The 13822-nt window shown below is 39.4% G+C and overlaps 1 protein-coding gene across 15 annotated transcripts in view; it reads left to right on the forward strand.

Annotated features, from left to right (window-relative positions):
- Nucleotides 1-13822, forward strand: part of GPHN (gephyrin) — a 411497-nt gene that overhangs the window by 240492 nt on the left and 157183 nt on the right. For 14 of the 15 annotated variants that reach the window (XM_089521676.1, XM_089521678.1, XM_089521679.1 and 11 more), the window contains one exon: nucleotides 7765-7859. The exons of the other annotated variant lie outside the window; for it this stretch is intronic. In XM_089521676.1, the coding sequence (XP_089377802.1) occupies nucleotides 7765-7859 (95 nt within the window). The remainder of the gene's footprint in view (nucleotides 1-7764; nucleotides 7860-13822) is intronic. 15 annotated transcript variants of the gene reach the window in all.

A 13822-nucleotide genomic window follows, 5' to 3' on the forward strand; every position in this document is an offset into this window, starting at 1 on the left:
GGACACTAGAGAAACAGAGTGTTTTGCCAGCCTGTTCTCCCACCTTCAAATAATTCCTCGTTGCTTATGATATAAAATACAGTTCTGATTTATTTAAAGTAGTCTGTGTTTGAAAAGAGAGAGGGAGAAAGAAAGACTGTTTCTAACAAGCACTTTGCAGATTGCCATTTGGAAGTTACCAAATTGTTTTTGTAAAAACGTGTTAGTATTCTCATTATCAATATATGTGTGTCCATATACTATGGGGGGAAACCTAGATTTTGTAATTGTGAATAAAAGGTATTGCTTTTTGTATTATAAATGTCCTGAGTTCTTTATGCTGTTTTTATTCTTTATTTGATTGAATCTAGAAACTGAGCTTCTTGCTTTTACTGCACTGCTTTTTAGTGAATAAAATACATTTTTGTGAATATTGGGGGAAACAGGGTTTTTAAAGGGGCTTTTTATAGCAGTTTAATAAGAAGATTCAAGTGTGCTGTGATCATGTTTGGTACTTGGTGTTTAGCAGTAAAATATGTATAATGCAGAAATTCTACAAAATTATATGCACAAAGTGGACCCCCCCCCTTTTTTTTTTTTTTTTTTTTAATCTCTTAGTTCTGGTGAAAACTTGAAGGTCTTGATACAAGGTGTGCACTGATTTGTGTTTGGGTTTGTGAAATTTAAGCCCAAAAACATACCATATATACTTGTCTATAAATCTAAAAATTTATGCCCAAAAATTGACACCAAAATCCCAGGTCTTCTTATTTATGAGTCAGTATGGTAATGTGATAGCAGCTCTTTCAGATTTCCCCATGTGGTGGAAAAGAGTTTCTTTTTCTCTTGAGCCAAGCAGAAAGAGTCCTGGGTAATTTAATAGCAAACATACTCCCTCTTCTGCCCACGCTAGCTGCTGCTGTCTGGGGAGTCAAGGGCGAAACCAACGCTGAAACGCTGAAACAGAAAGGCTCCATTAGAATACCTCTTGCTGTGCACACACACACTGAAAGAGCCTCCAAGATTTACCCTCAACCTAACCACAGGTCATGGCAAAATCCATAATTTGGGCCCCAAAACCTGCCCTCCACTTACACATGAGGCCAAGTTATAGGCGGGTTACAGACTGCCCATTTGGGGCGGCCTGCACTCGCCCCTTTCCTTGCTGTATCGGGGCCTCAGCTGCCAGACCGGCAGCCTCTGAGGCCCCAATCCGCCGCTTTCCAGGCCGCGCAGAAGCGGGAAAAGGCCGCTTCCCCGCGGCCTGGAAAGTGGTGTCCTTGGGGCTTCAAGCCCCAAGGACAACCTGCGGCAGCAAGGAGGAGGAGAAAGGGGCTGCTTGGCCTCTTTCTCCTCTGCACCGCTGGCGCAGCCGTCTGAAGGCTACGCCAGCAACGCAAACTCCAGAAGGAGCTCCGTTTCGGAGCTCCTTCTTACGCCACGTAAAGGGCTCTCTAAGCACCCTCGCACGGCGCAAGGACATCACATCCGCACCGCCTCATTTGGTCATGATGTCATAATGGCAGCGGATCTGTGGAACGGCCGTCGCCATTTTGTGCACACTCCGCATGTGTTAGGGTTCAGAGCGTCCGGAAAGGACGCTACTTTCTAACCCTCGCACGCGCGGAGTGCACACTTTTAGGCCCGTCTGTAACGGGTCATAGTCAAGTATATACGGTAAGTAATGGGCTTGTAAAGCATAAAATATAAAGCAGAAAGCTCCATGTGTTGTGGAATGTGTGTGTGTGTTACTAAAGATCTGGCACGATGCCAACATAACTGTAAACTAGATAAGAAAATGTCAACAGTGAAGTGACCAATAATGAATCCGAAGTAGGTGCTAGCTTAAAGGTACTGGCTGATGCAATCAATGTAATCTCATGAAAGACAACGACAAACTAAGTGTTCCTAATCATAGAGTGATCTTGTAACACATTTGACACTAATTGAAAGAAAGAAATTGGCAGCATGAGCTTTTGTAGACTTCAGTCTACTTCCTCATGTTACATCATCTCTAGGAAGAAGACTAATTATATATAAAAATGAAGTATATAGAATTGAAATTATACAGTTAATTTTCAGATACTCTCTTAATTACCTCACCATTCTCTTCTCCTTTTGTGTTGTGTCTTTTAGATTGTAAGCCTGAGGGCAGGGAACCGTCTATTATCCACTCTGTTGTAAGCCGCCCGGATTCCCAGTGATTGGGCGGCATATAAATAAATCCTATTATTATTATTATTAATTATAGAGAAGCCTGGTAAAGAGATGCATATAAAGATCCAGTCCCTATGAAGTGTAACATCCTACCTGCCATATACTGTAACTTAAGGAATGTATGATGCCTTAGCTACAGCGTGTACGTAAACATTCACATGTACCTAATCACATGTTTCTCCCTAAGGGGCTATATGTTTCTATATCTGTGCAAAAAAACTAACAGAGAGCTTGCTTATTCTCCCATAGAAATATGCTTAGATTCCCATACTTAAGAATGCTTGTGAAGTGGTAACTCTGTCTGTCTGGATTTTACTGTTGATCACAAACTGGGTGCATAGGCAGCAAGAGAGTGATAAAAGAGACTCCATATAGATTTAGATTAGCTGACAAATGGCAAGGAATCCTCAGTCTAAAAAGGTAGGAGAGGGGAATCACACTTTTTTCACTCTCCTTTTCAGGACTACCATATCAATGATAGGATGCTCCCAGGTAATGTTGATCCTCACAGATTCATCTCAACATATTTTGGTCCTGTTTTTTTTTTTTCCCCATGGGATATTATGAGGATGATCTTGGAGTGGGAGAAGTGTACCAAAATACCTCAATTAGCAATGTAGATGTATCCTGGACTTTACTTTTTAACCAGAAACTTTAGTACTAGAGGTGGAAATAATGTGGGGAAAATAGGGATAGGTTCCTACATCACCATAAAAAGAAAGCGGTTCAACATATTTCAGCAACATTTTTATTCAGAAATAATATTAAGTACATATGAAATAAAACAACTAGGTAAATTAAGCCTTGCTTAAATAAATAAAAACATTTTGAATATTCTAGAGACCACTTCCAAAATGCATCCTAGGGTTGTTGTTGTTGTTGTTGTTTTACTTTTACTTTTTTACTTTTTTTCCCTCTCAACACCCCCCACTTTTGTTAGTTTCCATTTTTATGGTAAAATGTGTAGGTCTATGCTTTTTCAGCATGCCCCAGGGTGAGGCAAGCTAATATGAAAGCCCGCTGTGATCATTTGCAATATGTTTGTAGATAAAGTTGCTCATATCCATTTTCATTTTGATGCTACAGTTAGACCGGTGCTAGCAGCTGATTTGACCCCTGCCTATATAGTTAAATTGGAGGTGTTTCAATTTGTGCAGCCTGATGACATGGTCAGATTTGTTGCCCTGCTGACTGTGAATTAGCTAATAGTAGAAGAAGAGATAACTGATTTATTCAGGAATCAGTAGTTCATGTATGTTTGAAAGAGAAGATTATAAGGCCATTATTGAAAAACAAACTTAGTCAGTCATTTTGCGTTGAAAATTTCTGTCCAGTCTGTAATTTGTATTTTGGAAAGTGTTCAAGCATGTGTTGACTTCTCTGCTTCGGGCCTTTTCTGGATTAAACTAATTATTGGCCTGGCTTTAGGCCTAATTTGGAGATTGAGACAGCTTTGCTCACCTGCCATACTCCCCAGGGAATGACTTGTGCTGGGAGCTGAACAGGAGGTGTGCATTCTGGTTGTTTCTGCTGGAAGTCTTCCCAGATTTAGATACTATCAGCCAGGGTATTCTTTTGTACTGTTTTGGGATTTGAGGGCATAATATTACAGTGGTTCTGTCCTTCCTCTTTTCTCAATGGGATACTGGTGGATGACTTTTCAGTGCCTTGGTTGTTGGTTTGTGGTGTCCCTCAGGGATCTGTCTTGTCCCCTGCACTATTTAATCTTTAGATGGAATCCTTTTGGGAGATCAAAATTTTGGGGTTCACTTTCATCAAGATGTGCATGTCAGACAGGCCTGTTTCTCCTTTCCAGCTTATTCCATGGAGTCTGTTAATGTCTTGAACCATTGCCTCAGGATAGCAGTGTACTATGGGGTAATTAATTGAACCTCAACTCAGACAAGAGAGAGATAGTCTTGATTAGTGCAGTTTATGCAGGATTACATTTCATCCTTTGATGAATGATATGGTTTCCCCTTGAAAACACAAGTTAATAGTTTGGATTTGGGGGGGGGGGGGGTGTTGGATACAATCACCACTGTTAATTCTCCAATCTTAATAGTAATTAGGAGTACCTTTGTCCAGTTAAAAAATGTCTAGTCCAGAACTTCTATAATCTAAGACAAAATTGCTGCTGAAGAATATCAGAGTGGTTCAAAGTGATATACAAAATTAAAACCATTACTAATCCAATTACAGTACAATGGTCTAAAAATTCAGATAAGTTTGTAATGAAATTGCAAAGTGGCTGGTGGGGGGAAAAACCAATGGAAAAAGCCACAAGAATAAAATGAGAAGCTATTTTCCTTACTTGTATCATCTTTGTGGATAAAGAGTCTTGTCTTGATCATCTAAGATACCAGAATTGGAAACCAGGGTTTATGGTTAGTTTTCACATCCTAGCTTGGTAGTGGAACCCAGATACTGGATTCAGACATAATGCTAAACTTTGTATGGCTGCTAGAAGGAGGAGCCAAGTGGAACAGTGTACACTAGCAGGATTGCTTCTTATAGATAAGTCAGAATTTTCAGCAGTTCCAGTTTACTGTTTTGTAAGAGCATTTCCACTAAAATAAGGTGGCAGTAAGTTGATATAGAGAATGAGGCCTGGCTTCTAAAGGCAAGAGGAAAAATAATTTGTGGAATGCCATCTGACATTTATACATGTGAAAAGCAGGGCAGGAGTGTAATTCAAGCCACATTTTAAAATGGCAGTTAATCTTCTGATTTCTGTTTCTTTAAATTAACTATCAGAACATGGGACAGATTTAATTAGCTATCCTCTGTTTCTTTCCTGCTTATGCCACAAATTTAAATATGCTTGTATGCAGTAGTTGAAAATATTGGAAAGGAATACACAAGCACCCAGGTTACAATCCTTGTACAGATTACAGGCTGAGCTCATCAGAGAAGCAAATTCAGCCTTCAACTAGATTTTCATTCCAGTGCTGACTGTATTTACTCTTTTTTTAAAATACCTTTTATTTATAAAGGCAAAGTGTCTTCTGAAAAGCTTTTCATCATACATTAAAAAGGGATGGGGGGGAGATGAATAAGTTTCTCGTAATTCAGGGTGACACAAAGGTTACTTTGCATTTTAAACAAAGTAGAGTCTAAGCAGCATGCTTCTCACAGCTCTGTTTGGAAAGCTCTTACAACCAGTTGTGAGAAGAATCTGTAACCTGCTAAATGGTAAAAAACGGTAAAGATGGACCTCACATATAAAAACTATGTGATGTACTGGGGAAAAAAAGTATTCTTAGAACATAGTAGTAGGAATTTTGCTTTCATTCACCAGATTTGTACCCTATAGATGAATTATGATGAGTTTTTTATACTCCCATAGTTTATAAATGTAATGAGTTGGAGCAAGAGTTGCCCCAATTGAAGGCTGCTCATGCAGTGAGATTTCTTGTCACCTCCTCCCACTTGCATTCTCAGGAACTTGCACCAAAGCTTTTCTTGGAGAACTGGAATGTGAATTGTTTGGGATTTATAGGGAAATGAGACGTGCCAGGAAGCCCATTTGCAGTCATTTTCTGTATGGGAGGCATCAGGCAGGTAACAGGAGTTGCACTAGGGAATCAGAGCCAAGAAATCAGGAGTCAGTTATGAAACACAGAGCAATGGGAGAAACCCAAGTTAAGACCAGGCTGGCTATGCAGTTCAGGGAGAAGCAGGAAATATAAATTATTATTATTATTATTATTATTATTATTATTATTATTATTATTATTATTATTTAAAGCTATACATATCTCTCCCAGATAAGCAGCTGCACTGCATTAACCATATATTTTCATCCCCTTTGTACACAGATGGGCACCTGTCAGGTTGAGGGGCTACATACACACTTCCCCACCTCCCCCCAAAAATGGGGAACAACCATTTTTGTTTGTTTCACAGAAGCCAATTGTGCCCCAAGCAGGGGAGGGAGGGGCTGAATAACTTCTAACCATTTTGTCAGTTTTTAGTGAAAAGTCAATAAAATACACTAAGGTAGTTTTCCATAGTGCCAGAGTAAAATACAGTAAATTACACTAAGGTAGTTTTCCATAGTGCCCCAAGCCAGGGGGTGGGGTACTGCAGTAACTGCTGGCCATTTTGTTAGTTGTCAGTGATAGTCAATAAAATACAATAAGGTGGGTTTCCAGATCCAGATTCTGATCCAGAGCCAAATGAAATTAGCTAACTTCTCAATCAATCTGAACCATTGGATGCTGACTGATTGAGAGGCTGGCTAATTTGTACAGGCCTAAAATTGTAATGGGAGCCCCCAGATACCTGAAAACATGACAAAATGACCACCCACCCACGCACCCCCCACTTAGGAAGGGCTTTTGTCCATTTGGGGATAATTTCCCACTGAAATTTGGACAGTAGAGGTGTGCATCAATGGTCCACGCTTTGCTCACCTCTGTCTTAGCTGAAGAGGCAACTTTTATATTTGCCAATAGATAACCAAAAGTCTAGCTTTAGATGGAATAATATAGACCTGCCACATTGGAAGGTTATGCTTTGCTACATTTCTGAGACAAGTTTAATTTTTCAAATCACTTCACACTCCCCTCTTCCTTCTGCTTAGTTTCTGGCTCGAATCTGAACTGAAGCTTTCTCTGGCAAACCAAAACACATATGCAGCGCTATGCCCTTGTCCCATAGCATTAGCGTCACTCCATACTTAATTCAGAGTTGGTATTTGATGCAAAGTAATGGATACAAGTGTAAGAAATTATAATTGTATCTGTTTTAACTGTCTAGGTTTTTGTGCTGTTGTTATTGTTGCTGTTTGTCAAGTTCAGGTTTCATTTCAAATTAGGCTTTATAAAAAAAGAAGATTACTGTAATTGAAAGTGTGTTGTAATTTAAATCTTGAAGACCCCCCCCCCATTTTTTTTTCCATATCATTTCTAACATCCCCAAATTCTGGCTCTATAATAAATGTTGGTATCTTCTGCAAAGTATGTGCCGGATATTATTACAGCACCCAGATGTCTTCTTAGTGGAGACAGAGCATGTCTACAAAGACATTCATCACTCAGAATGAGTGGAAAATATGCCCTTTCTGCCTTTGATAGCCACTGTTTTCAAGGGCTATATAAGCCATTTCCAACCATTGACCCTATATGGAGTGCAAGTTAGTTGGATTTTCAAGAGAAATCTACTGGGCCAATGAGACTATATGCAGATTGCATTCAATATTTGCATAATACATATGATTTAAATATTTTGTGGCTGACAGTTGGTAACCAATGGTGAGCCAAATGCCATTTCAATCAGCAGAGCATTCTACTGGCTGTGCCTGCCTATTGTTGCATAAATCTAAAAGAAATGCATTCTGTGATAGGTAGCAAGTTATAGAAATTGTGCTGGGAAGTTGTGACGCATGCTCCCACAGAATCTGATAAGTGTTTAATGACTGTGCCCTGACTTTGTAACATTCACTACTGGAAACGTATGTTGGATCACTTTTCACAAAAGAAGGAAGATTTCACATAGCTTTATATTTATTTTGCTTTCTTTTTGTTGTTTTCACTCAGTCTGCTGTTTAATCTTTGATTACAGGCTACTAAAGAAGTAATAGAACGAGAGGCCCCAGGGATGGCCTTGGCAATGCTGATGGGATCTCTTAATGTTACACCTCTGGGCATGCTCTCTAGGTAAGAATGCTAACAAAAATAACAAAATGAACTATTCTTCTAGAGATATTTAAGGTTATGGAAAGGCTACATTAAGTAGCACATTCATTCTTGGCCTTATTTTCAGATAGATAGATAAATAGGCAGACAGATATTTCTCTTTGGGTTCTGTTCAGAAGGAAGGAATTGTTTTGAGCTTCCTTGCCAAACCACACATAACATAGTTTAACATTTACATAGTGCTTTCAAAGCATTTTACAGTACATTACTTCAGTAATCTTACAACTACATTGCATGGGAGGTCAGTATTATTGACTTCACGTCACAGATTAGCATGAGAGCTGATTCTGAGAGACAGTGACTTGCTTGAGGCTATCTAGTAAATTTGTGGCTGCCAGCAGCTGCCTGGCTTACATACTTTCACTAAAGCAGCTCATATATGTAAAATAATAGCATTATCATGGTCATAGTCCCTGATATAATTTTGTTGATAAAAGGATTACTCTAAAGTAGTTCTTTTTTAAAATAGCACAAATTAGCCAAACATAGTAAACTCAATAAGGAATACTGGATAGCGTATGTGTTTAGAATTGTACTGTAATTTACTACATTACAAATAAAGGAACAAATCTGCTTTAAAAGTAAATCTTTTAAATCTGTGAGTACAGCTGAGTACATTTATGATATTGTATACCCTGTAGAAACTTGCTCATTTGCAGGAACAGAAGGAATATGCACTGAACTTGGCAGCCTTGAAGCAGGTAGTACTGTGGCACATCTCGAAATTTGCTACAAGAAAGTGTGTGCTTGATCTCAAGTATTCACTGTTTACAAGACTTACACAGTGTTTCTAATAAATATTATGTACACAGAATAATATGCATATATATAATGCAAATGACTAAAATGTACATAACTCAGAAAATTGTGTAGAAACATATTTTAATCAGTGGGGGAAAGTTGGCTCAATTAGGTAAATGGTACATATAACAGCATAAATTAGAGAAAATATATAAAAATAATTTTTTGCTAATTTGATTGAGTGAATAAAACACAAAACTCTTGCAATCCCACCCCACACACACATGCATGCATACAAAGAATGCAAAAAAATGCAGGTTGGATTCAAAGACACCAAGCAAGATCAAAAATGAGAAATTTTCACATCCTTACTAACTAGTTAACTGGGAAGCATTATCTGGCAGTCAGTTATTCTTTTTTAAAAGTGATTTCATATAACACAAAATAGCTAAGAATAAAGAACAATATATACATACTGGAATAATAATTTTGACAGCTTTTCTCTTACCAGATGCCAGAGCTGAACTCTTGTCTTGTGGTCAAAGAAATGCACTTTATTATATGTCTGTGTGCCTGTGCATGTGTGCATTTTTATTTCTCTCTGTGTAGATATAGGTACAGACATAAAAGCAGAAATTAATATTCTTTCTTTTGAGTCAGACTTCATTATGAAAAATAGTGCAAAATAGAAAAGTAGTGGCATTTGCTTTACATAGAAAACTTTAAATATGAATGATAAATGAAGGATATGAGAATAAAATACTTGACAGGAATACATTGTACATTAGAAGGAATGGTCACCTCACTTTGGTAGACAGAGAAGAGTCACAGAAAATGTATTTCACTGGAATCTTTCTCCTGTTAATAATTGCTTTTTATTATTTATTTATTATTTTTTAATGTGGAAAGCCTCTTAATAAATTAACAGTATATCATTTAGGCACTGTATTATTCAAGCATTGGTTTGCCATTATTTTCTTCCTTATTGCCAGTGATACCCCATCTTAAGATCAGACTAAAATAGCAGAGCAAGAAAGTTCATATACAGACAGATCTATAGATAACTAAAAATAGAAATGTGCCTGTGGGAGTGAGAAACATAGAACAAGAAATTGTAAGAGGAAAATAAAAGGATAAAATATGAAACAGAAGAGATTGGCATAAAATAATGATCAGTTGAAGGAGGGGGTATCATATAATTATCATCCACAGAGTTGGTATCAAATCTTTTCTGAGCTGAGTGTATAATTTAATGCCTGAAAAGGCAGCCGATACAGGCATACCTCAGTTAACAAAGGCGCAGGACAGACCGTCCAAAAAGGACGGTCTCCCGGTGCCTAGTTTTGGTACAGGGGGAAGCCTCAGCCTCCAGACTGCAGGACTTCCCCGTGGACCCAAAAGAACCCGCGAAAAGCGGGTTCTTCTTGTGACGCCATTATGACATCACAGTGCGCCAATGGTGCACTTGCGATGTCATAATGGTGCTGTGATGTGCGGACGCTATGCGTCCGGCATGTAACGATGGTGGCGCCCATGTGTACAGGGCGCCGCCATTTTGACTCCCTCGTCAGGGGCGAGGGACGTCTAGAAATGTCGTCCCTCGCACGTGACAAGGGCGTCCTTTTGCGCTCATCTGGACCGGGTCAAAGCTTCTGAAAAAGAATCTCTTTCTTCAAGTATTTTTATATCTGCCCACCCTCTTCCTCATCTTCTGCCTACCTGGCAGTTTTTTAGCAGCATTAGCTCTGAAGATGAAGGGCAGGTGGAGTCACAGACTTTCAGGGTCAGATTGCAGCAGCATGTCTTCAATAAACAATACAATTGATCTGGGGAAAAGTGGGAGTCTGCTGGTAAGTAGACAGCAGCTTCCTTCCAAATACTCTACTGAGGGGATTTTACAACATATTTTTTAAAATAGCATAGATTCATTATGGTTTGGCCATCATAATGGAACTTATGAAAAAAGTGAAAGATAACAAAATAAAAAGTCATCCCTGGATACATTTTGGAAGAAACTTTCACATGGCCTCTAGAAAGCTCAAAATGGTTTAGCCTACTGAGGCAAGGCTTACCTAACTTGGTTGTTTCATTTCACACATGCATATTGTTGGCACAAAAGGTTTGCTGAAACATGTTGAACTTATCCTCCTTTTTGTGGTATAGAAACATTCTTTTCATGTTATTTCTGTCTTTTGTACCAAATTTTCTATTAAAGAAATAATCCCTAGGAACACATCTATTTGATTAACTGAGGTATATCTGTATATAATTTTACTGAAATTGTGAAAAGGAACATGCAATTGTGAAAAGGAACCTGTAAGTCTGATTAAAAAATATCACAGAGAAATAAAAAGGCTATTATGGAAGCAGAGGTCTAACTATATGTGATGTGAAAATAATATATTTTAGAAAAACAATAATAATATCTACGCCTGTTGTGAGACAGAGTTTTCTGGTATCATAATTATTCTGAGGACAACAGCATTTTGGGAGACAGACTGTGGAAGAACATTCTGTATAAAGAGAACAGATCAAGGATTGAAACACATCGATTTTCATTATTATGTCTTTTTTTTAATCTGAGTCTTTTCCACTAAACGACTATTTTATGGAAATTGTTAAACTATTGGTTGTTATTTATTTTCCCTTGCTTTGTTCTGATCTGTAGAATGAGGGGAGCACAAGAGGGTGCTTGTTGCCCCCAAACTGTCTCCCAGCTGAAATAGCATGGATAGCCTTGGTGACAGTTCCCCCCAGGTTGAAAATGCTGCTGCTAAATGCCAGATCGGTTAATGGAAATATAAGTGAGCATGCTGGCCTGAATTACAGAGACCTTCTTAGATGAAGCTATGAGGGGTTAATCTCTCCCAGCTTTGCCACCAGGATTCTCTGTGCAGCAGCAGGCAAGACCTGTGGGGTGGTGAGGTGGAATTGCAGTGGTCTATTGTGATTCCATTCCCATGACTAGATGCCCCCTCACGCAGGTTACTGGTGTTTATTTAAAGGTGGGTAGCCAGGACAGAATAGGGACTCTGTTGGTGCCCACCCCGCTGCTTAATAGTCTCCCTTCTCAAGCTAGCCAGGTTTGTCTCAGGATTGGTGGTGGAGTGTTGTGGGATTTCAGCACCCATGCTGAGACTGCCCTTTCAGGAATGGTTCAGGACTTCATGGCATCCATAACAGCCATGGCTCTGTTCCAAGTGGTATCTGGACCTACTCATGCTGCTGGGCACACTCTGGACCTTGTTTTCTGTTTTGGGTGGCGTGATAATGATCTTGGTGTGGAGGAACTTGCCATAGTTCCATTGCCATGGAATGATCATTATTTAGACTCACTGGGACTCAGAACCTCTGCAAGGGTGGGGGACAGATTAGGATTGTCTGCCCTAATGGGCTAATGGATCCGGATGGATTTCTGAGGGCTGTTGGGGAGTTTCCTGTCACCTGGGCAGGAGATTCTGTTGAAGCTCTGGCCAACCTTTAGAACAGGGAAATGTCCAGAGTGGTGGACGCAACCATTTCTTACAGAGTGGAGCCAGATCAGCTCCCTGGTTCTCTAGAAAGCAGGCAGTGATGAAGTGAATAAGACAGAGACTAGAGCAACATTAGCAGAAGACGCAAAGCGAATCTGACCAAACACACGTTACAGCCTACTTGAAGGCCTACTTCATGGTAATCAGGAAGCAAAGAAATTAGCGGCTTTTGATACCATCGACCATGGTATCCTCTTGGGCTATCTCGCTGGTATGGGACATGGAGGTACTGTTTTACAGTGGCTCCTATCCTGGAAGGGTGAAACCAGATGGTGGTGGTGGGGGACTCCTGCTTGACGCCCTGGCCATTGGCCTGTGGGATCCCTTAGGGTTCAGTGTTGTCCCCTATGCTATTCGATATATACATGAAACCTCTGGGAGAGATTGTTTGGAGTTTTGGGGTGTGGTGTCATCAATATGTAGATGACAACTCTACTACTCCTTTCTACCTCAATCCAAGGAGACTGTCCAGGTCCTAAACCAGTGTCTGTCATCAGTAGTGGACTGGATGAGGGCAAAACAAATTGAACTTAATCCAGACAAGACAGAGATGCTCCTGGTGAGTTCGGGGAATAGGAATCCAGCTTGTGTTAGATGGGGCTATGCTCCCCCTGAAGACATGGGATCACAGTTTGGGGGTACTCCTGGACTCAGCTTTGAACTTGGAAGTCTCTGCAGTGACCAGGAGTGCACATTTAAAACTTGTGTTCCAACTGCGCCTGTTCCTTGAAATAGCAAATCTAGCCTCAGTGGTACATGTCTTACTATATATACTCATGTATAAATGTAGAATTTTTTGTCAAAAAATTGACCCCCAAAATGGTTGACTTATCCATGGGTCAATGTAAATACTATACTTTTATTAAAAAAGGAACCATCCCCTGGTGACAGGCAAGAGTGCAATCTGTCCTGGAAGCATGACTTCCCTCTACTCTCTCTTCCATCCAACCTTTAGTGTGAACCAAAACAGTTATGCCTGCTGGAATTTTGTAGGTTCTTTGACACTGTTTGCTTCATCATTTATATCCTTTGTTACATGTCAATAAAGTTTACCCTTGACTTATCCAAGGGTCATATCAAACTCCATAATTTTGATCTCCAAACCTGCCCTTGACTTATACATGAGGTTGACTAATAATAATAATAATAATAATAATAATAATAATAATAATAAAATCTTTATTTCTATACCGCTTTTCCTGGAAGATCAAAGCAGTTTACAGGTTCCAATACTGATGTACCACACATCATATTACAATATAAAATACAAACAAGAGAAAAAACATTACGTTAAAACATCCTATAAAAGCATTTTTAAAAACATACAATCACAGATTAACATCTTAAATATACTTCACATTGGAGGATCAAGGGATATGAGGGTAATTTTTCTATGAAGGTTCAGGAGGGAATGCCAATCGGAACAAATGAGTTTTTAACGCTTTCTTGAAGACATCTAGGGAAGAACTGAGACGAATCTCTTCAGGGAGTTTATTCCAATATGTAGGAGCGATAGATGTAAATGCTCGTTGGTGAGTTACAGACAATCTCACCCTGGGATATTCCATTAGATATTTACCTGTTGTTCTGAGCGTACGGGGCAGATTATGTAGGGAGAGGCATTCCCTCAAGTAACTCGGTCCCAAGCCA

Source organism: Sceloporus occidentalis, unplaced genomic scaffold (assembly GCF_023333645.1).
Source record: "Sceloporus occidentalis isolate IW3139 unplaced genomic scaffold, rSceOcc1.0.p SCAF_4, whole genome shotgun sequence".
NCBI classification, from domain to species: Eukaryota; Metazoa; Chordata; class Lepidosauria; order Squamata; family Phrynosomatidae; genus Sceloporus; species Sceloporus occidentalis.